Source organism: Rhododendron vialii, chromosome 13a, assembly GCF_030253575.1.
Source record: "Rhododendron vialii isolate Sample 1 chromosome 13a, ASM3025357v1".
Classification (NCBI taxonomy): domain Eukaryota; kingdom Viridiplantae; phylum Streptophyta; class Magnoliopsida; order Ericales; family Ericaceae; genus Rhododendron; species Rhododendron vialii.
The window spans coordinates 24,894,501-24,915,217 of record NC_080569.1 but is presented as its reverse complement, the minus strand read 5'-3'; the positions used below and the strand labels follow the sequence as shown (position 1 = coordinate 24,915,217).

Sequence of the window (20,717 nt, the reverse complement as noted above, 5' to 3'; positions counted from 1 at the left end):
CATCTGTGGTCACATATTCATATGTGTTGACTTGACTCACGTGCTTTGAAAACCACTCTTTTATAGCAGTAGGTACTCCACAAACAAAATGCAAGTTCATATATAGGCGTGCGTCTTTTTCTGCATACTTGTCTACTTATCCCCAATTAACTTGACTGGAGAGAGCAACCAATGGAGCACGGCCTCTGTGTAGCCGCAACAACAGGGAACATCGATTCACTGCCAGAAATAATCGGAAAAGATGAACTGATTTTAGACAGAGTTGCTGCCGGATGTTCCAGCTGCACGAGTCCTCTCCACGTGGCGACATCAAACAACCGATTGAAGTTTGTCGAAGAACTGCTGCGCCGCAAACCGGAGCTCGCAGAAGTCCTGGATTCGCAACTACGGTCGGCCCTTCACCTGGCATCGGCCAAGGGGCACTACGAGATTGTGAAGGCATTAGTGAAGACCAACCCCGAGATGTGCTTGGTTCGCGACCGAGAGGGTAAAAACCCTCTCCACCTGGCATCGGCCAAGGGGCACTACGAGATTGTGAAGGCATTAGTGAAGGCCAACCCCGAGATGTGCTTGGTTCGCGACCGAGAGGGTAAAAACCCTCTCCACCTGGCCGCCGTGAAAGGCAATTTCAATGAGCTGAAAGAATTGGTTCGAGCCTGCCCACAAGCGGCTCGAGAAAGGGTGGATCGGAACGAGACGATATTGCACTTGTGTGTCAAGCACAATCAATGGAAGAGTTTGGAGATACTATTGGAGACGATACAAGGTGAAGAGCTAGTCAATGCCAAAGATAACGATGAAAACACAGTTTTGCATCTGGCTGTTTTGGATCAACGATTAGAGGTATGTCTTTAGTCACTGTGTAGTTTTTGCCATTCCAACAATATGCACTTTGTGTGGAATTTACACCGGATTCTATTTCAATAGTCAAAGCTTAATTTACGTTTCGTACAGTTCTGTTCTGTAAAAAATTTATATAGAGTAAACTTGAAAAAATTTAAAAAGAAAATTTTGACCTATTTTGTATTAGTCTTGGAACTTTTAAGCTTTTGGTCCATTTTTCATATTCAAAAAAGTTGACTTAAAACGAAAAAGCAAAAAAGAAAAAGAAAAAGCAGAAGATTAAGAACCAAAAAATAGTTTTAAAAAATAATTAAGCCAAATCACCACTCACTCAATTTGTAAGTATAGCAATAACCTGCTTGAACTGGGAGAGGATTAAACTCTTCCTCAAAACATGTAGAGGATGCTGGATGCATGCGTTCAAAATGGGTAGCTCATGGCGGAATGGGAGGGGTTGTAGTGCACCCGTCGTCCATCTCGGCACGGATGGCTGGGTTTAATTCGAGCTTCTACAAATTCTAGCCGTCCATTGTTCGGATGAAAATCTGAGCCGTCTATTGCCGAGATAGACAGTCGCCCCCTGTTCCGGCTGATGACTATCTGGCCTATGCTTATCGTTCCCATGGGATCCATTTGTTTGTCTCATTTCAGCAACCCTTTTTAAAGGTCCTTTGGCCTCAATTTTAATCTTGGTTTTGTTTTCGTGGTTTTTCTAAATTTTAATTGAATCTGCGTTAAGTTTTTTGCATTAAATAATTTATCTTCATGAGATGATTATAGAAAGAAATAGCCAATTCGAGCTCGAGTTCGGCTCGTTTACTAAACAAACCAAAAACTTGAGCTCAAACTTTAACGTGCCAAGCCCTTAACAAGTTGAACTTAGTCATTTTCTAAACCAGTCTCTTTAACGTGCCAAGCCCTTAACGAGCCGAGCTCCACTCACTCATTTACTAAACAACTGAAAACTCGAGCTCGAGCTCGGCTCATTTACTAAACGAGCTGAGCTGAGTTGAGCCAAGCATAAACGAGCCGATTGAGCTCGCGAATTGCTCAGTTCGTTTGCAGTCCTATTTCTGAGGTAGAAACAAAGGACCAAAAAGAATACTTTAGCAAATGATGGATTTTATTAGTAACGCGTATCCGACAGGATTGTCTAGAAATGTGGTCCTAAAAAAGAAAGATATTTGACCAGTGAAATGGGGCTTGGTTAATTTGTATACAACCCCGAGTGAGAATTGAGAAGTGTTCTTCTGAACAAAATTGCACTCCTTTAATCACGGTTTCTAAGGTACTTGTTCTTGTTGCATATCTAACCATGAAACCAAATGTAAATATTTCAGATCGCAAGTCATGTCCTAAAGAACCAAACAGTAGATGTGAATGTGGAGAATGCAAGTGGACACACAGCAATGGACATTTTGATCCGCGTACAAATGTCCATTGCAAGATCAGATAAGAAAGAGTCCTGTTTAAAAGAAGATACGCAAGATTTGGATAGCATCAAAGACTTACTTCGAGGAGCTAATGCTAAACGAGCGAAGGATCTCGTGGGTGGCCACTGGCTCAAAAAGAAAAAGAATTCGTTAATGGTTGTGGCATCACTTATCGCGACAATGGCATTCCAAGCTGGGGTGAACCCTCCAGGTGGTGTTTGGCAAGACAACTCACATGGACACAGAGCCGGGGAAGCTGTAATGGCTTATAATTATCAAGATTCTTATCCGTTCTTCCTCCGATTCAACACAATAGGTTTCGTTGCATCATTGAGCACGATTTTGTTGCTCATCAGTGGATTAAAATTCAAGAACAAGGCCTCAATGTGGATTCTTATAGTGAGCATGTGGTTGGCAATAACATCCATGGCGATTACATATGCGTTCTCAAACGTTGTGATTACTCCTAAAGAGGGCAGGCGGCCACTCACTAATACCATTGTGATTGCAGTCATAGTGTGGTCGAGTGTGATGACACTTCTTCTACTGAAACACACATATCACTTGGTAGCGATTTTTGTGGAAGAGGAAAGGAATAAAAAGAAAAATGCAACCGAAAGGATTATGGAATTCAAAAGTATTATGGAACAGAGTTTGAGCAATGGTTGGTCTATCCTACGCAAGTGCCTTGGTTTGGGAGATGGAGGAGCGAAACCTCCCCTTCCCGTCACCACTGAGATGTACTAAAGGATAGATAGATTAGGATTTCCAATGTTTGATCTTTTGGCCAGGGTATGCATTAGTGTAGTAAAGAATTGTAATACTCCAACGGAGAACGTACGTATCGATTGTATTGGCATATATGGATAATAAGTTTTTTCGTTCTAAGGCTTCAGTTTTCGGATTGAGAAAGTTGCTGGAGGATATTTGTGAGTTACCTGAGGTGCTGAAAAATCGCAAAAGGGAGGGTAGTAGACAAGGGTGCTGGACTTCCGTTAGCTGCAAAGACTTGAAAAAAGAACAACGTATCTCCTTATCATTGAGGTGGTGTTAAGATCAAGAATTTGTGGAATGGGAAAGTCAAATACAGGGGATTTCCCTTTCACTGCCTTTTGTTTCGACTTGGACATAGATCCTTGATCGAAACAAAACTTGAGTGCTTTTGATGTCCTTTGTAACTTTTACCTTCCTATTCTGGAGTATGATTCAACAACAGGTTGTTGATTCTTTCTTTTAAGGGGAATTAGTTTTGTACTCCCTCCTTATATTGCTTGTCCAGTATTCCATTTTGTCCCAAAATGCTTCTCCTCCAAAGTAAAAAGTGTGCACTCAACGAGGGTTGTCTCCACTAGCCATGAGGACGGGGTTTGCTCCACTCTGGAGTTGTGAGTTCGATTCTTGGAGGTAGGCCAATCAATAGTTGGGGTGGGGTGAAAGTCGATGTGGGTAGCTTCATGGGTGCGTCTTGTGGTCCTTCTATGGGTGTTGGTTCCTTAATTTCATCCCTTTTGGATGTGGGGATACCTCCTATGTCAAAAAGAAGAGTAAAAAGTGTGCAAAACTTCACAAACTAACCTTTCATGATTAAAAGTAGCTTTCGATGGAGAGGATAAGAGGTAACATTGGAAGTTTAATTTAACTTTTTAATCGAGACATGCAATTCCCGTACAGGACAAACAATATGGGACATAGTGGAGTACTTTAACTTGTTGGACTGTTAGGGTTTGAATTTTGCATTCAACAAAAGGAAAATGGTTTTTCTTGTTAAGGAAATATAATCCCATATTACTTGGGAATGGAATGGGTGATCACTTAATAACATTTGGAACCTCTCCACTCATTGCCAATTGATTTTGAGATGGATATAAAGTTTCTACATTTCTAACTAGAAAACAAAGTGGCTGATCAAAAAAAAAAAACTAGAAAACAAAGTGGCGGAGTAGGCCAATAGGCCTTTGGCCTAACGGCATCAAGGGTGCACTTAAGTGCTAGAAAAAATGAGATCATGAGTTCAACTCCTCCTCAAAAGTGTTAATCTAACTATTCTAACAATACTATTTTTGCCTTTCGCAGATCAATAAAAGAAAAGTGGTAGAGTAGGGGTTGGCCTAGTTGGTCTTTAGGACTTACGGATTTGCTCTCACCTAAGGTCTTAGGTTCGATTTCTATTGCTAACAACCCTTGGTGCCACCTCACCCCACGCGTAAGCATGTGAAAAGGCTGTGGGAGGGATTGTAACGATTGCTCTGGTGTGCGCGCAAGCTGGCCCGGAACACCCTACATTACCTCAAAAAAAGGTGGCAAAGTAAGCACACGATTCAAACTGGTTGATACTGATAGTTTGGTTGTTTCTCCACGACTTCTCTGGCCTTGCAGTATAAGAAAAACCTTCTAAAACTGGTTTTTACTCAGATAAATCCTCTGAAATCTTGTAACATGAGGTTTTCGTGATCAGTTAGGTGGCTTATTGATTGAAACAATCAGTCAAGAATCCTCTGGGTTGCACTTTTGCAGTCAACTCAACTGGGATTGAATTCTGTTTAATTGCAAACAGAAATGATTCGTGCACAGCAGCTGTGCACAGCGGCCTTTTTCTCCCGCCTCGGATCGCGCAAAGATGATCGGAGCCGCTCATTTTGTTTAAAATATGTCGTTTAAGGTCTCTGTAAAAAATGAGCTTCGTTCGATATCGTTAGAGGCGTTAACAAAACACCCAAAATCGGCTAAATTCTGAAGTGATTTTGGGTGTTTTGTTAACACCTCTAACGATATCGAACGAAGCTCATTTTTTACAGAGACCTTAAACGACATATTTTGAACAAAATGAGCGGCTCCGATCATCTTTGCGCGACCCGAGGCGGAAGAAAAAGGCCGCTGCGCACAGCTGCTGTGCACAGCTTGCTGTGCACGTAGCGCAGCTCAATTGCAAATGGATTGTGACGCTACAAGAAAGAATATAAGCTCGAGAATCGAGATTAGTTGGAGTTTTAAGAAAGAATGTAACCTGATGCCAAAAAGAAAGAAAGAATGTAACCAGATTTTGATGCAACTCGAATTGTTGGTTCACTGTGATTGCTTGTTTCCTGTTGGGAAAACCTTTCTCGATAATTTGGTGTTCGTGTTACATTCTTTATGATGCACGGACACGGACATCGACACGAACACCGACACCGACACCGAAACCGACACCAGGACTTGAGAATTCTAAAAAAATGGAGACACGAACACGGCGAGGGACACGCCACGTGTATATTTATTTATTTATTTATTTATATTTATTTATATAAATAAATAATTATAGTTTGGCACCCAAAAATTTTAAAAATATTGTAATTTGGCTCCAATTTTTTTAAAAAAATTACAGTTTGACCCCCAATTTTTTCAATAATTACAATTTGGCCCCCATTTTTTTTAAAATTGCAGTTTGGCCCCTGCTGTGTCCCCATCGGTGTCCCCAGCTGTGTCCCCGTGGTGTCCACGTGAAAAATTCAAATTAAATTATGGGACCCTGCGGTGTCCCCGTGTCCCCGTATCCGACACTGCGATACCTCGACCTCTAGAGGTGTCGGTGCTTCATAGCATTCTTAGATTGATTATATTTCCATCACTTGTCTGATATTTACCCCTTTGGGTTCCCTTGTGTGATTATGGATTCAGGTCAGAACTATGTAATCCAAAACCATCGCCTTTGAGCTATCTGAAGAATGAGCACATATGTGGCAGGCCTTTGGGGCTTCGGTTTGACAAGAAAATGGGTGATTTATGTATTGCGGATGCTTATTTTGGGCTGCTGAAGGTGGACTGGCAACATCACTTGCCACTGAGGCAGAAGGGGTGCCATTCAGGTTCACTGATGATCTGGACCTTGATGATGAAGGAAATATTTACTTCACAGACAGCAGCACCAAATATCAAAGGCGGTATGTTTTGAACTCTTTTGTCCGTTTTCAAATGCTCACAATCTCTTTGTTAAAGTTGTTGCTAGTCGTGCTTGTAGTAGTGTGGAACAAAGCCCGACAATGTGACTGTCAAGCACTTGCAACTTGCAAGTGTATGCCGGGATTACGGTCAGTATTAGGCAGTAATTAGCCGCATAAAAATTTTCATGATGCAGGAGAAGATGAATAAATAGAAAGTTCCTTTTGTGAATGTGTATTTAGTACTAGATCAGTCATAGAGTTAATTGGGGCTTTTCTATTTAACCTAGTTGTTTTGTATTCATTGTAATCTTTTCTATTATGCAATAGACATTAGGTTGTTCTTCCCTTTGCAAGTTATCTCACCTTTGCACTAAATAAGACATAAGAGTCTCGAATAAGTGGCTGAATGGTTTGTCAGAAATTCAAATTTGGATTTGTTCTGACGAAAGCAGAAGGCATGTGTTTGTGTTTTTTGGCTCCGAACTAAGATTTGAGGACAGCATAGGGAAACCCAAAATGGAAGAATTAAGATGAACGGAAGATATTTCTAGCCTTCTAGGCATGTCACCTAGTGTTTTGTTTCACCACACATTCTCAAAATGAAGCATAAGGTCTGCAGTTTGCTGGAAGGTTAGGTGGACTTGGAGACTTCCTAAACCATCTAGAATTAGGACTTCTGAAAAGTACAGATTAGGTTAAACTACCAATTCTTTGACTTCTAAAACCAACAATCAGAAGGATTGATGATTAGAACCCACACAATGAATCATGGGCATCCACAATAGCCCTTCTTAATAAATTTGCAGAATTACGAAATTCCCCAGATGCTAAACTATCCACAACTGACCAGCGGCATACTTAAAACTTTTTTTTGCTTTTTGATAATCGACCAGCAACATTCCTCTAACAAAAATAAACAAGACTCTACCAAGTGTCCTGAACTAAGTTATAATGACATGATGCTTCTATTCATTTCATAATTTGAAATTATATATTATTCTGTAGCTTATTTAAAGGAGAAGTGAAAAGAAAATTATCTTTGTTCATCAGTATAATATTGCAGCTCTGATCACATTCCTTTTTTTGCCAGCTTTCAAGGTTTGCATGTTATTCAACTTATATTATACGTTTTTCCTTATGTTTCTAACACTACGCATCTCATATCCTAGAACTGTGCAAATATTATGAATCCCATGTCCCATATCTGACATCTGTATCTCACCCGTGGTGTTGGGTAGCTTCTGTAACTTTATTCCGATAACTTCTTTGGTAGATCTACCTATACCTGGAAGTTGCTGAGACAAGCCCTTTAAAAGTAACTAGGCCAGATCTTGTTATGTAATGGAGAACTTAACTGCGGCTGAATACTTCTTTTTCCTGTTGAATTCCTGCAATTTTTTCGTTGTCCTAAATCTTTCACTGTACTCCTGCTATTTGTTTTCAGGAACTTCATGCAGTCATTTCTCTCTGCAGAAGATAGTGGGAGAGTTCTGAAGTACAATCCCAGTACCAAGGAAACCACAGTCCTTGTTAGGAATCTCCAATTTTCTAATGGTGTGTCCCTAAGTAAGGATGGGTCGTTCTTTGTATTTTGTGAAGTGGTTCCTGCGAGCTAACCTATTTGACGTATACAACTTTTTATATACAGGACTCTTTCTGAATTACTTTTTTTTTTCTTTTCTATATACAGCATTATTCACTAATGTAATATGTTAGTCCTCACATGTTAACATAATGGGCCATGCTGATAAACCTAAGACCTTAATAACAGTCACCCTGGATTTGAAGTTTCCACTATGTCATGGTGGTGGTGGTTGTTTTTTCTTCTTTGTGTTAGTCCATGCATATGTGTATGTACGTACCAACACTTATTGATCTAGTTGATTGCTAATTCGCTATTTTCATTTATGATTCTTTATGCATCAGATGCTCACTCGAGTCCCTTTTTTTTATTGTCTTCTCATAACACCCTATATCTTGAAAGAACAACATATTTAGGGACAATCAAAGCAGGATTTATCCTTGCAAAATATGGTGGAGTATAAGGCGCTTTCCGTCTCTCTTGTACACGTCTCATAATGAACTCAACCAGACCATTCAAAACTTATTCATATAACGAAATAGTAAATCTCACTTTAGTTATAAACCTATGAATGAAGGTGGAGATCATAATTTATCATTCCATTTATGACTTTTAGGATGCTATCTTGTTATTTTTGGACATTGAAGGTGAAAGGCTTAAGTAGACTGTAGCTGATGGATGCCAGGATCTACTGAGAGTCCTGCTATAGGCAGCAATTGTCATGTATATTTGTTATTATTTTTTTCACTTTGTTCTTTGGCTGGTGTAGATTGCGGAAGTATTGGTTGAAAGGTGAGAAAGCAGGTACCTCAGAAGTTATGGCCATCCTACCTGGATTTCCCGATAACATCCGAAAAAATGAAAAAGGCGAATTCTGGGTAGCAATCAACAGTCGCCGCACCATGTATGGTTACCTATGCAGTTTGTACCCAACATTACGAAAGTTCTTGCTTAGGCTTCCAATCCCCTTAAAGTTCCACATAGGGGGGCGGCCCCATGCAGTAGTTGTGAAGTACAGCCCTGAAGGAAAGCTGTTACAGATATTGGAAGACAGTCAAGACGTAAAAGCCGTAAGCGAGGTGGAGGAGAAGGACGGGAAATTGTGGATTGGAAGCGTCTTCATGCCTTATGTCGCGGTCCATCAATTATAATGTGGATGGGAAGGATCTTTCTATCTTTTGGTTTAGTTCAATACTTAATTACTAGTGTTGCTCATTTTGGAGGTAGGTCTCCTTTTAGGGAATGAGATTTGAATGAATTCTTTTACTCATAAATTTTGTGAACGTGTTTTTTTTTTATGACGATTCCATGTCTTTTTTTCTCTTGATTCCCGACTCACACATAGAGAGTTAAACAAACAATTCACAACACATGAATCACAACAAATGACGGTGCACTTATGGCACAAATATGGGAAACAAATTCTCGTAAACCCTAGTTTTGATACCATGTTAAAGCATCCAACTCAAAACCAATTAGCAATGAGTGGAGAGACCATCCTAGCTTATATACTCTTTTTGGAAGAGATTACAAGTAATTGACGGATGTGGGATAAACTCTAACAACACTCTCCAACCTATTCTGCATTATAGGTGAAACCCTATACTAGAATGCAACATGCATACTAAAAGAGAAAGGAAATATTACGCCAATTATGGGTTTACATGAAGCTACAGAAAGAAGAAAAGGAGTTTTCATCAAAAGACGAGGAAATTATGGCAACAACAGAACAAAACAATATGCATAAGGTACATCTATAACAGTTCAACTAATCATGCCATGAAGGAAAGCCCTGATATCTACCAGCCACATTACCGAAAACCCAAATGAAACTACTCCTAAAATATAAGAGCACCAACAATTAAAAACTTGAAGCAGCGTTCCTTTCAGTGCTTAACCTACTTCTGCAGATGCTGCTTCAAAGAAATGGCTTTTGAGTTCCTCATTTATCCACAATTGAGTACCAGCCTTGCTCTGGAAGCTGCAATAACAACAAATCCAGACAACTAACCTGTTAAATCCACGGTTATTACGCAGTTTTTTTTTGGGTAAGTACGGTTATTACGCAGTTACTGCATAAAGCCAACCAAAGTGAAGAATTAATTGCACAAGTATCAATTCTGCAATGCAAAGTTTGAAGTCATCAAACCTTAAAAACTGGAGATAACAAAAGATCTGACTAAGTTCAAAATGAAAACTTTTTCAACTGAATGTGTTGTAACATGCAACTAAGGTTGAATTGAAGTAAGAAAAAAACTAACCTGAAGTCTAATAAAAATGCAAAAGGAGCAACTGCTGAGCACCTGAATGAAACCGTCTCCTGCTCCTCTACAATTTCCCGATCTCGTAATAGCTGACAAGAGAGACGGTGATTTCAAACCACTGGGGAGTCTCTGATTGGGCATCCCATTATTACACAAGTAATAGGTGACAAGAGAGATGGTGATTTCAAACCACTGGGGAGTCTCTGAAATTCGGGCATCCCATTATTACACGATTTTCCACAGCCAGCAGTCTGCCTCCAATTTTCTCCAATTTCGGCAGTTCGTACAAATGCAGTGTTTGTAGCTCATGCAATGTACGGTCTGATGATGCGTCATGTTCGAACACAGTCTTCAATCGGTTGCAAGATTTGATTTTGAGAGTCTTGAGACTTTGTGGTGTTTCGGGTGTAGAGAAAACGTTTTCAAGCATGGGGCAACACTCAACAACCAAAGTTTCAAGGTTGCTTAGACCCCCAGGTTGATGGCTACCACTGCAGATGCTCTTCAAATCAACAACATTGGAAATCCATAAACTCTGTAACTTTTGTACTGAGTGGATACTGTAATCTAATTTCTGCAGCTTTGGACACTCCCAAACTTTTAGAGTGTGTAGAGATGGCAATCTGCATCCAATTCTCTTCAGTTCTGGTAGTTCCCACAGACACAATGTCTCTAAATGTCGCAATTCAGGCTCTTGTGATGTTGTAAACATATTCTCCAAATTATCACAAAATTTGATTTGAAGAACTTTGAGGTTTTCTGGCAAGGAAGATGCCGAGAAAACATTTGAAAGCTTCGGGCAACAATCGAGATATAGACTTTTGAGGTTTTCAAATCTCCGAGGCAGTGTCCCACTGAGAATAGTATGCAAATTAATAGCATTTGAAATCCCCAACTCCTCCAATGCTATTCCCGGCTTAGTGGCATCATCTTCCTCTCTTGCATTCAAAAAACTCTCCATTTCTGTGCATCTTTCAATCCAACAGCCTTTCATTTCCTTTAGGCTGGCTGCATTAATACCAGATAACTTGAATGTATCATCAATGAAAAACACACAGTCCGCATTGCAGAGAACATCCTCAATACCCGTGGGGAAAAAGTTGAATCCATGGATCTCCAATGATTTTTTCTCTTTAAAACGACCAAACTCTGCAACTGGGAAGCGGATATCTCTGAATATAAAATCATTTCTACAGCGATGTGTGTGCCCATTATTAGGTTGAGCCTCAGTGGGATGAATACAGAAATGAAATCGCCTTAAGGTTTCTTCAAGTGAAGTGGGATTTTCCTTCGAAGATTGAAGAAATTGAATGCCACTATAAGATATGGGAGGCCTTTCACTGACCCCAGGTGTTTCATCAGGAAAACGGAAGATGGCCCACTGTTTAGGATCCACTTCTTCTTGCTGTGAAGTTGTATTTCTGCTCTCAGATCCTTGAACATTATTCGTGTTCGGCAAATGAAGGTACTCAAGATCAGTCAACTCTGAGATTCTGTTGGGAAGATCACCAACAGTCATCCCCACCGGAAACCCTTCCAATCTTGAACGGTCACCAAGGAGGAGCTGTCTGAGCTTTCTAAAATTGCCAAGGGGAGGTAATTGAGTGACTCCGGATTCCGAAAGATCCAGTACCTCAAGCGCCGTGAGCTCTCCCAAATTCTGCACTGTTTGTAATTTCTTACAACCTCTTAAAAAAAGTTTCTTCAGGCTTGTGAGGTTTGACATGGATTTCAACTCTTTAATACCAGTTTTGGATAGATTAAGAATCCGAATTTGGCTCATGCCTTCCAAAAAATCAGCTCTGGTTTCATCCAAAGCCGCAACACCGCATAAATTTAGCTCCTGGAGATTCGTTAGATGTTGCAGGGGTGGAAGTGAGCTCAATTTTGAACAATCTTTCAGTGAGAGGACAGAAAGGACGGTAGAGAGTGAAAGGCATGGCAGAGATTCAATCATTGTCCCAGAGAGGTCAAGATGCTCAAGGGAGGTCAATTTGTCAAAGGATGCATCTGTTATTGCTGTCAAAGAACTGCAGCCGGATAACAAGAGCTTGCGGATGCCACAAGCTTTGGAAAGGGATGGTAGAGCTGTGATGCTAGTTTCCGAAAGGTTGAGAATTTGAAGAGAAGTCAGACGGCTGAATTCCTCAATTTCAACTAGACTTTTTGTACCTGAAAGATCAAGTTCCTGTAGGCCTTCAAATGCTTCAATGCATGTCAGTTTCTTCAGCTGAGGGCAACGTTTTAAAAGGAGATGACGAGGGTTAAACAAGGAAGGCAGATTTGCTAAAGGGGTATCCGATAGATCAAGTATCTTGAGGCTACCACGATTCGGTAATGATAGCTCATGAAACTCCTTAAAACTTTTAGCACCTGAAAGATCAAGAGATTTGAGGTGTGAGAGTGCATCAGTTTTGGGAAGTCTGTCCAAGGATTCGCAGCCACTTAGTGAGAAATGAGTCAGTTCTCCAAGATTCAGAAGTTTTGGTAATGTTCTTATAGAGGTACGGGAAAGATTAATCGTTTGAAGTTTTGTATTGACTTTGAAGGATTTGTCTTTAAAATTTGTCAAAGATGTAGCCCCGGAAACATCAAGAACCATGAGATTTTTGAAATTTTTCAGACTAATTAGTCTTTTAAAAGAAGAACAATCCCTAAGGATGAGCCATCGCAATTCCCTGAGGTTTTCCATAGACGAAGGTAAAGACTCAACCTTCAGTTCAGATATATGCAAGCTTCGAAGTTGGAGCACGTGGTCAAAAAAATCATTCGGAATGGTCTTCAATGAGCTCGCATTGGATATCTCAAGAACTGTCAATCTTTTAAAGTTGAACTTGTGATCGATATTTTCCAAAAATTCACAACCTCTTAGTACAAGCACAAAAAGTTTGTGCATGTCAGACAAGAGATGTGCCAGCGAGTTGAAGGTCGGGTTGAAAAAGGCAAGAATGCCAATCTCCTGTTTCGACCCAACAGAATCGTCATATAGAAATTCAACACAGCGGTTTCCACTGAGGAAAACCGTTGAGAGTTTCCGCTCCTTTTTACCACTGCGAAGCGACTTTATCATTCCATCTGTCCAAGTAATTCTGCCAAAGCCTTCCCACTCAAGATCTGCTAACACATCAGCTAACCCAAGACTCGCTCTCCCCCCGTAACAGTTGTACTCATCCTTATTTGAGATTGCTCTATCCATTGTTACATAACCACCCTCCAGGTTTTTCAGCACCTGACAATCCACAAGCTCCATCAGAACAGAATGGCCCTTCTCATATGCTACCTCAATCCAATCGACATGGCCAAAATACCCTTCCAGTATCCAGTGAGCTATCAACTCATTGTAATGAATGCTTCCACGGCTACGAGAGAAGTCACTCCAACGCCTACAACAGTCAATCAAGACATTCCTTGGCAACCCGTCATACCCACTCTCGAGTAGCTGTTTTATATCATAGCTTTTATCACCAGATGCTTGCTCCAAAGCACTCTTAATCATCTGTGGCCCGGAATCCTGTAGACTGAAATACCTTATGGCTTTTGCCATCAAGATAATTGAACGAGGCAAATATTTTCTATTTTCCATGAATTTCTCAGCTAGATCACTAATGGATGGCTCATCATCCCCAACCTTTTCTTGCAATAAGGCCCGTGATTCTTCCACAGACAAAAGCTTGGACATCACCCCATCCCCAACCCTTTCTCGCAATAAGGCCCGTGATTCTTCCAGAGACAAAGGCTCCAACATCACACTTTCGTATTCCGTGGGAGCATAACTGTCGATGCTCTTTGCACTAGTGATTATAACCTTGAATGAACTTTCGTTGGGAAGATTTAGCAGGTTTATCAATTTTGACAGCACGTCTTTTTCATCTGTATCGTTTCTACAGCTATCCAAAATTAGAAGAAACCTCTTTCCCTTAGAGAAATCAGATATCGAATGTTGTGAGGTTTTATGGTTATCTGCTTCGTCAATGCCATCTTCAGGGTCCCACTCATCAACAGCAGAACGGATAGACAATTGATGAGCAACCCTATCGTGAAGAGCATCACCATCAAATTCTATGTCGAGGAAAACCCAGACAGCAAACTCAAATAGACCCTCTTTAACAGCACAGTTACTTATCTGTCTAGCTGTCCATGTTTTCCCAACACCAGAATCACCCACAAGAACAATTGGCTTTGCACTGTTCTTGTCACGTAACAGTTCAAAGATATGGTCTTTCCGCTGAACCAGCTTACTAGAGGCCATAGCAGATGCAGGAATGCCACTGCAAAATTTTGGTCGAGACATTAGTATTAGATGAAACCTACCAAGGCAGTCCTACTATTAGATGTTGCATGTCCTATTTAATTTAAGCCACCGTGCAACTGCAATGAAATCACTACCCTGAATTTTGCTGGTCAACGTGCTAAGTCACTATTTGTCCCTATGGATAAAGACAGACAAATGACGTAGATAAAACACGACAAGGAGATGCCGATATGGTACTTCTAGAAAATCAGGGCATGACATTACTACTTAATTTTTTTTATTGGATAAAATTTCAACAGATCAAAATATTTGGAAATAATTTTTTTTGTACATCCTAGAAACAAAAAAAAAGAAGAAGAAAAGAATGAAGAACACGATCTAATATCCATTCTAGAAATTTGTTTTCAATTGGTTAAACTAGGGAATCTAACAGAGAGAAGGGATTATGGACAAGAATACATTTGAGGGGATTTAACTCCTACGCTTTCAAATCCTATCCGACTAACCTGTTGTCTACATTTGTCATTTTTAATTGAATCGCAAGTCTTATTTTTTGTATGGAAACGTGCAACGTCATTCACACGTGAAGATGGACACATGCCAGGGAAGTTAGCGCGCTTCTTCGGTCCCTAAGCTTAAAGTATGAAAATGGGCTCAACAATGTATATCAAATTATTTAACACCCCAATGTGACCCCTTCGCGCATGTGGAAAAGCAAATACAACGTTTAGGACCTAAGCGACCTTTTGGATCAGGAGCTTTCATATCATATTAAGTAACCAAAACATCTAAAAAGTTTGGGCTTTATAGCACTTGATCTAGCTAACAAATGTAAAGTAGACAAGAATTCATATGTATGCAAGATCAAGAAGCTAGAAAGCCTAACCGTAAATCTTCGGCAGAGGAGGAAAAGATATTCGATACTCCTTGTAACTGATATTAATCACGGATTTCTTGATAAGATGGTCCCAGATGTGATTGTTGCCCGATGCTTTATCATCACTTCACGCTGAAGCCTAAAAGGGCACACAATAACCAATGGCCGTCAACATGTCGCATATGTACTTTCCACTGGGTAGGATAACTGAGCAAACTCCATCAGCAAGTTAAGCAATAGACTACCAAAGGCATCTCTTCACACACAATATCTACATCGTCTTTTCTTCCTTCTCAGCCAACGCGTCTAACCTTACATTAAAGTCGTCCTTGTTTCACATTCCTTTTGGGTCCGTTTGATTAGCGAGATAATAATACAAAGTGTAAGAAACAGATAAAATATATACTTTTTTGGTGTTCACTTAACAAGAATGTCCTATAAAATGGTAGAAAACAAACTTTCCCGTACAACCCTCTAAAGCTAGAAAGCTTGTCTTGCTTTTATCCACAAAAAGTGCATGAAAATTTTATTTTCTTGTGAGAATTAACAACAATTACTCTAATTTCCTTATTTTCTTGCAAAACCGTTATCCTATCCTAATCAAACCGATGCGAGAAAAAAATACATTGTCTTTTTCTTTTCTTTTATTTCACTTTTTCTCATTTTCACTTTCTATTATATTATTCTCGCTAATCAAACGGATCCTTTGGTTCTCCTTTCAGGGAGGGGGATAACCCATTTACAAAACATATGGGATTCAAGACCCAAGACATTAATTGGCATAAAGTCTCAAATTACGAAACATAGAAGTGGAATGAGTTGGTAATCCCTTTGCTTTTTCTTTTTTTTTTGGGAATGGTGAAAGCAACTAGTCAAAGTAGAAATTTGCATTTTTCCTAAGCATTTTGCCTAGAATTTGCTCGAGGCTATTGGAGATGCTCTTAAATATAACATGTACAAATACAACACTTAGGAATTAAATTGGACTCAAAATTCTCAAATTGCAAGCAGATCATTTCGAGAATAGTATCAAATGGCTCTCACAAATCCATGACTTGTTTCTTCTAACAAAGTATAACGCGTTGAGTGTGCGTGTGCACGCGCGCATCTAGAAAGAGTGCATGAATCAAAATCTTGAGAAAATTATAAGAGTCGTGAGATGGGATATGTACCTTTCAGGGGATCATAGAATACCCGCACCCGTATCTGTGCACAGGGGTCGTCGGTTACCCATAGTCAGGTTGCTAATTGAAAATGGTGGAAAATCAAAGCATCAACTGTTCCCTTCCGACCAACATTAAACAAGGAGGAATAGCAGCTCTCTCGCATCCCAGGTTCTCTCTCAGACTCTCTGAGTCTCTCTCTAGGAGAATTCTTGCTATCTGTATCAGTTAATTATTAGCCTATTGGGTGGTGCTTGTCGCAATCTAATCCAGCCCAACCAAGCACCCCTAATTAATGAGCTTGTGGGTCCAACTCGAGTCCAAACATATGAGGTAGGTTGTGCATTAAATTTTACAAATGTGACTTTTGACAACTTATTATTTTACAGATGTGACTTTTGACACCTTATTTTTATTCGGTGGCACTTCACTTTTTATTTTGTAATTTTATATGATTAAGAGATAAAGTAGAGTGTCGGTGGTTAAACTGAAGTGTCAAAATCAATTTCAAATTTGAAGAAAATTTTTCCAAATGATTGAGTTAAATATAATAAGTATTAGTACTTCACTAATAAATTTTTCATTCACGATTTAATTAGGTTTCTGAATTTTCAAAGAAAAGTTATACAATTTGACGAAAAACTAGTTACAATTATGCGATCCAGCTAAAATTGTAAAGGGCAACTCAAAAAACTATTTAAAAACTAAGGAATGTTTTGGATCATTTGTATGAGATCGTAAAATGAGCTCCACAAATCTATCTGTGCATTAAGTAAATTATGTCCTGTGCATTAAGTAAATTATGTGAGATCCTCGACAACTAAAATTAAACTAGGTACATAATCTCTATTATAAAGTAGAAGGGTGTGGAGACAAGTTGTTGTAACGGCTCAGATTTGTTTGATCCTAGGGTTGAGATGCATTTTTTTCACATTTTATGAAAGTATCCACATTTGTCCATCATATTACATAAATGCCATTTGTTGTCTAAGAGGAAAAAAGAATCGTAATTCAAATTTCATAGTTCTGTCTCTTTCTCTCTCTCTCTCTCTCTAAATAAAGTAGGGAAAGCAATTCTCCTTGCTTTTTTTTTACAAGACCTTTCCTCCCCTACGGGTTGATTGTCTTCGGGGAAGGGGTTCCCCCTTGGACTGCTGAGCACTGGGACCGTCCACCATCCATTCCTCTTTAACAGTCAAACCCCTTAGGAGAAATTAAATCGAGAGAGGTATTTTTTTGTTGCCCACCATGTGTTTGTTAAAATGTTCTCTTCTATTTTGTATACACTTCCTCCAAAATCTGGAGAGATACTTTTTGTTGCCCACCATGTGTTTGTTAAAATGCTCTCTTCTGTTTTTGTAGAGCTGTAGAGACTTTGTGGGGGGTTTTTTTCCCTCTTTTGAACGGCGTTCTGCATAATTTCATGAGTTACTAATTTCTTCACTACACTACGTACACTGTTTGCGTATTCACTTACTTCATATCAATAAAATTGTAAAGGGCAACTTAAAAAACTATTTAAAAACTAAGGAATGCCTTGGATCATTTGTATGAGATCGTAAAATGAGCTCCACAAATCTATCTGTTTATTAAGTAAATTTTGTTAGATAAATTAAACTAGGTACATAATAACAACAACAACAACATATCGGCCTGAGACATTGATTTAATTTACTCACAATTGCTTTATTGTTTTCCTCCTACACCCCTTTCGTACAATTTTAATTATTCAACTTCATACTCCTATTAAAGAGATATTATTACACTTTCCACACCAACTTTAATTCTACTTTTTATAATTATCCTTCACTTTTACCCTTTAACTCTTTACCCATTAATTTTTCAAAAGGACAAAATAAAATTTGAACAAATTTTTACTCATTAACTTTTCTAAATTGACACTTATTAAGGGAGAACAAAAAGTGAAATACTGGACTATTATTTTGGGACGGATGGAGTATATCTTTTTGCCAAGTTTGATCATCTCTATCTCTATTTAAATGTTGGAGTACAATAAATCAATCGTTGCTCCATAAGATCGAACCCATAATCTCACCCTTAGAGCTTTAACCCAAGGAAAAGAACAACTGAGCCAAGGTCTACTTTTTGTTACTCAAGACCATGAAAGCACTCATTAACAATAAAAAAAATTCTAAAATAAATATTGGAGTACTTTTTAGATGTACGCCCTCGATTATATACATAAATAAATATAATTTTTCATAAATAAAATGCTCACAATATCATACATAATACCCATAAAATATTTTTTCATGTTCTTTTTACCAAATTTTAGTCACATCACCATAGTTCCAAATGATTACCTCGAAGCCACGATGGCTGAAAATTTTAGAAGTATTGAATGAGATGAGAAGTGTTTTACAATTATCCATAGTCAAAATAACTCAAATTAAAGTTATATTACAACTTCAAAATATGATTTACAAGAGATGTTAAGGTAACTCCGCATGATGATGATTTTGTGGTGCCCATTTCAATTCGTATCCCCAAAAAAGATTCAACATTCAAGTTATTCTTAAAATGTTGTTTTATAAATTTTTGTAAAAAAGAAGCTCAGAGCCTCAGACCAATATTCGTAAGGACATTTTCGAAATTCATAAAGGTCCTACAAATTTGAAAAAACCCTTAACGGTATCAGATTGAATTAATTTTTTGTAGGAACCAATGAAAAAATAACTTAAAAACAATGAGCGATTTTAATCATTTATGTGGGATCCGAAATGAGCTGCACAAAAGATCAATAAATCGTTAATCGAAGATGGAGTGATTAAACGCTCAATTTTAGATTAGTAATTGATTATTTTTTGTGGGGTGCCTCATGTTGGGTCCCACAAAAATGATTCAAATTTCAAACCACTCATTACTTTTAAAATATTTTTCGTTGGTTTCTCAAAAAATTTAGCTCAATCCGACTTCGGTAGGGGCTTTTTCAAAATTCATAGAGCCCCTACAATTTCTAAAAAAGCCCTAACAAATATCAAATTGAACTAATTTTTTTTATAAGAATTCATAAAAATATATTTTAAAAATAACTTGTGATTTGAATCATTTTTTTTTATCTGAAATGACTCCCATAAAATCATCAATCATTATGCCCGTTTATTGGGCACCAAATATGGATAAGGAGAAATGCTAAAAGAAAGCACAAGGAAAAGGAGCCAAAACGGCTGTGTTTTGAGGGGCGGGCAGGGGCTTCAGCCCCATAGACACAGCAATTGCCCCATGTGTGAAAAATGATTGGGTTTAACAACGAAGACCTACCAAACAGCTGGCAAACTTCTAAAATTTAAATTCAAGGCATCATCAGTTGTTCTTCTTTAAATTCTTCGTGAACCAAAAAATATACTAGTACTCCGTAAAAGCCAACTTTCACCACACCAAAAAAATAATAATAATTAAATAGTAATTAAGAGCAAACTCCAAGCTCCTCTACATACACCATTTTCCCAGTGTTTAATTTGAAGAGCCACCAAATGGAGGCTAGCTCATTTAGCCAAAATTCTTGCATTCTACTAAGATGTCAGGAGTTTCAGTCTTTTCACCTGCGTATGAGTGTTCTTCCCTTTGTATTTGTTGGGATTATTTCTCCCCCTAATGGAACTTGTATTGCACAAGGTACAAGTTTTTTATGCACTAGAGTTTTGGCACGAACAAAATTAATTTCGACGTTATTATTTTCCTTTTGAAATTTTTTAGGTGTTTTGAGTAGTAATGGTGGTGTAAGTCTTTTTAAAATGTTAGATTTTCGAAGAACAACGGAAATAGATATGTGAGAAAAGGTTGGCATGGGAAGACTTGTTTTTGTTTATAAAAAAAATTCCCTTACTAATTTTCCATAAAAAGCAAAAATTAAAATATTATGATCGAAATTCAAATTTTTTTTAAAACAAAGGTGAAAAGATAGCCAAATATTTTAAAAATAATTTTCCCTTTTCTTCATAATTTTTTTATTTTCTCAATTCATCAGAAAAAAAATTGCACAAAACTAACAAGCCTGTGAAACAAATGGATTGAATGAAGACGGAAATTTTTAACTCTTTAAGGGAAACTATCCAATCCATCTAAATGCATATAGTACGGTAAGGTGCTGCCCCTCAAAATGGAGAAATGTGCTGCCCGCTAAGTGGGGCCTGTTTCGGTTCTGATTGATCGAAAATATTTACTTTGTAAAGTTTATCGTGTAGAACAAGTATGCAAAAAAATTAGCTCGATTGAATATCATGAAATGCTGGATCGAAACACTTTTATTTTGAAAAGATTGGATCCGAAACAATAGATCAAATCCACTAAAACTCATTATTACTAAGTTATATGTTTTCCGATTAGACACATAATAATATCTGATCGAGCTGATTTTTTGCG

General features: G+C 38.5%; 2 protein-coding genes and 1 pseudogene across 5 annotated transcripts; 2 read left to right on the top strand and 1 right to left on the bottom strand.

Annotated features, from left to right (window-relative positions):
* Positions 1–54: 54 nt before the first annotated feature.
* On the top strand, positions 55–3,164 carry LOC131313134 (ankyrin repeat-containing protein BDA1-like). 2 transcript variants are annotated; one of them, XM_058341264.1, is made up of 3 exons: positions 111–402; positions 505–843; positions 2,184–3,164. In XM_058341264.1, exons 1-3 carry the CDS (start codon positions 172–174, stop codon positions 3,021–3,023), a joined length of 1,410 nt encoding a protein of 469 aa, XP_058197247.1. In that variant the 5' UTR covers positions 111–171; the 3' UTR covers positions 3,024–3,164. The 2 variants fall into 2 exon arrangements, with proteins under 2 accessions (XP_058197246.1, XP_058197247.1); XM_058341263.1 differs by having other exon boundaries at positions 55–843.
* On the top strand, positions 3,139–9,063 carry LOC131314040 (protein STRICTOSIDINE SYNTHASE-LIKE 3-like; annotated as a pseudogene).
* A 386-nt stretch (positions 9,064–9,449) lies between these two features.
* LOC131313133 (putative disease resistance protein At4g19050) lies at positions 9,450–16,591 on the bottom strand. 3 transcript variants are annotated; one of them, XM_058341262.1, is made up of 6 exons: positions 16,344–16,570; positions 15,181–15,310; positions 12,756–14,310; positions 12,368–12,415; positions 10,082–12,272; positions 9,450–9,759 (listed from the first exon to the last, which is right to left on the bottom strand). In XM_058341262.1, exons 3-5 carry the CDS (start codon positions 14,289–14,291, stop codon positions 10,227–10,229), a joined length of 3,630 nt encoding a protein of 1,209 aa, XP_058197245.1. In that variant the 5' UTR covers positions 14,292–14,310; positions 15,181–15,310; positions 16,344–16,570; the 3' UTR covers positions 9,450–9,759; positions 10,082–10,226. The 3 variants fall into 3 exon arrangements, with proteins under 3 accessions (XP_058197245.1, XP_058197244.1, XP_058197243.1); XM_058341261.1 differs by having other exon boundaries at positions 10,040–14,310; positions 16,344–16,591; XM_058341260.1 differs by having other exon boundaries at positions 10,082–14,310.
* Positions 16,592–20,717: the final 4,126 nt, after the last annotated feature.

Excerpts from the sequence above, each read along its gene's own strand:
- LOC131313134 (XM_058341263.1), top strand. The coding sequence starts at position 172 with ATGGAGCACGGCCTCTGTGTAGCCGCAACAACAGGGAACATCGATTCA. Across the intron at positions 844-2,183 it reads TTTTGGATCAACGATTAGAG|ATCGCAAGTCATGTCCTAAA; the intron begins GTATGTCTTTAG and ends TAAATATTTCAG.
- LOC131313133 (XM_058341261.1), bottom strand. The coding sequence starts at position 14,291 with ATGGCCTCTAGTAAGCTGGTTCAGCGGAAAGACCATATCTTTGAACTG.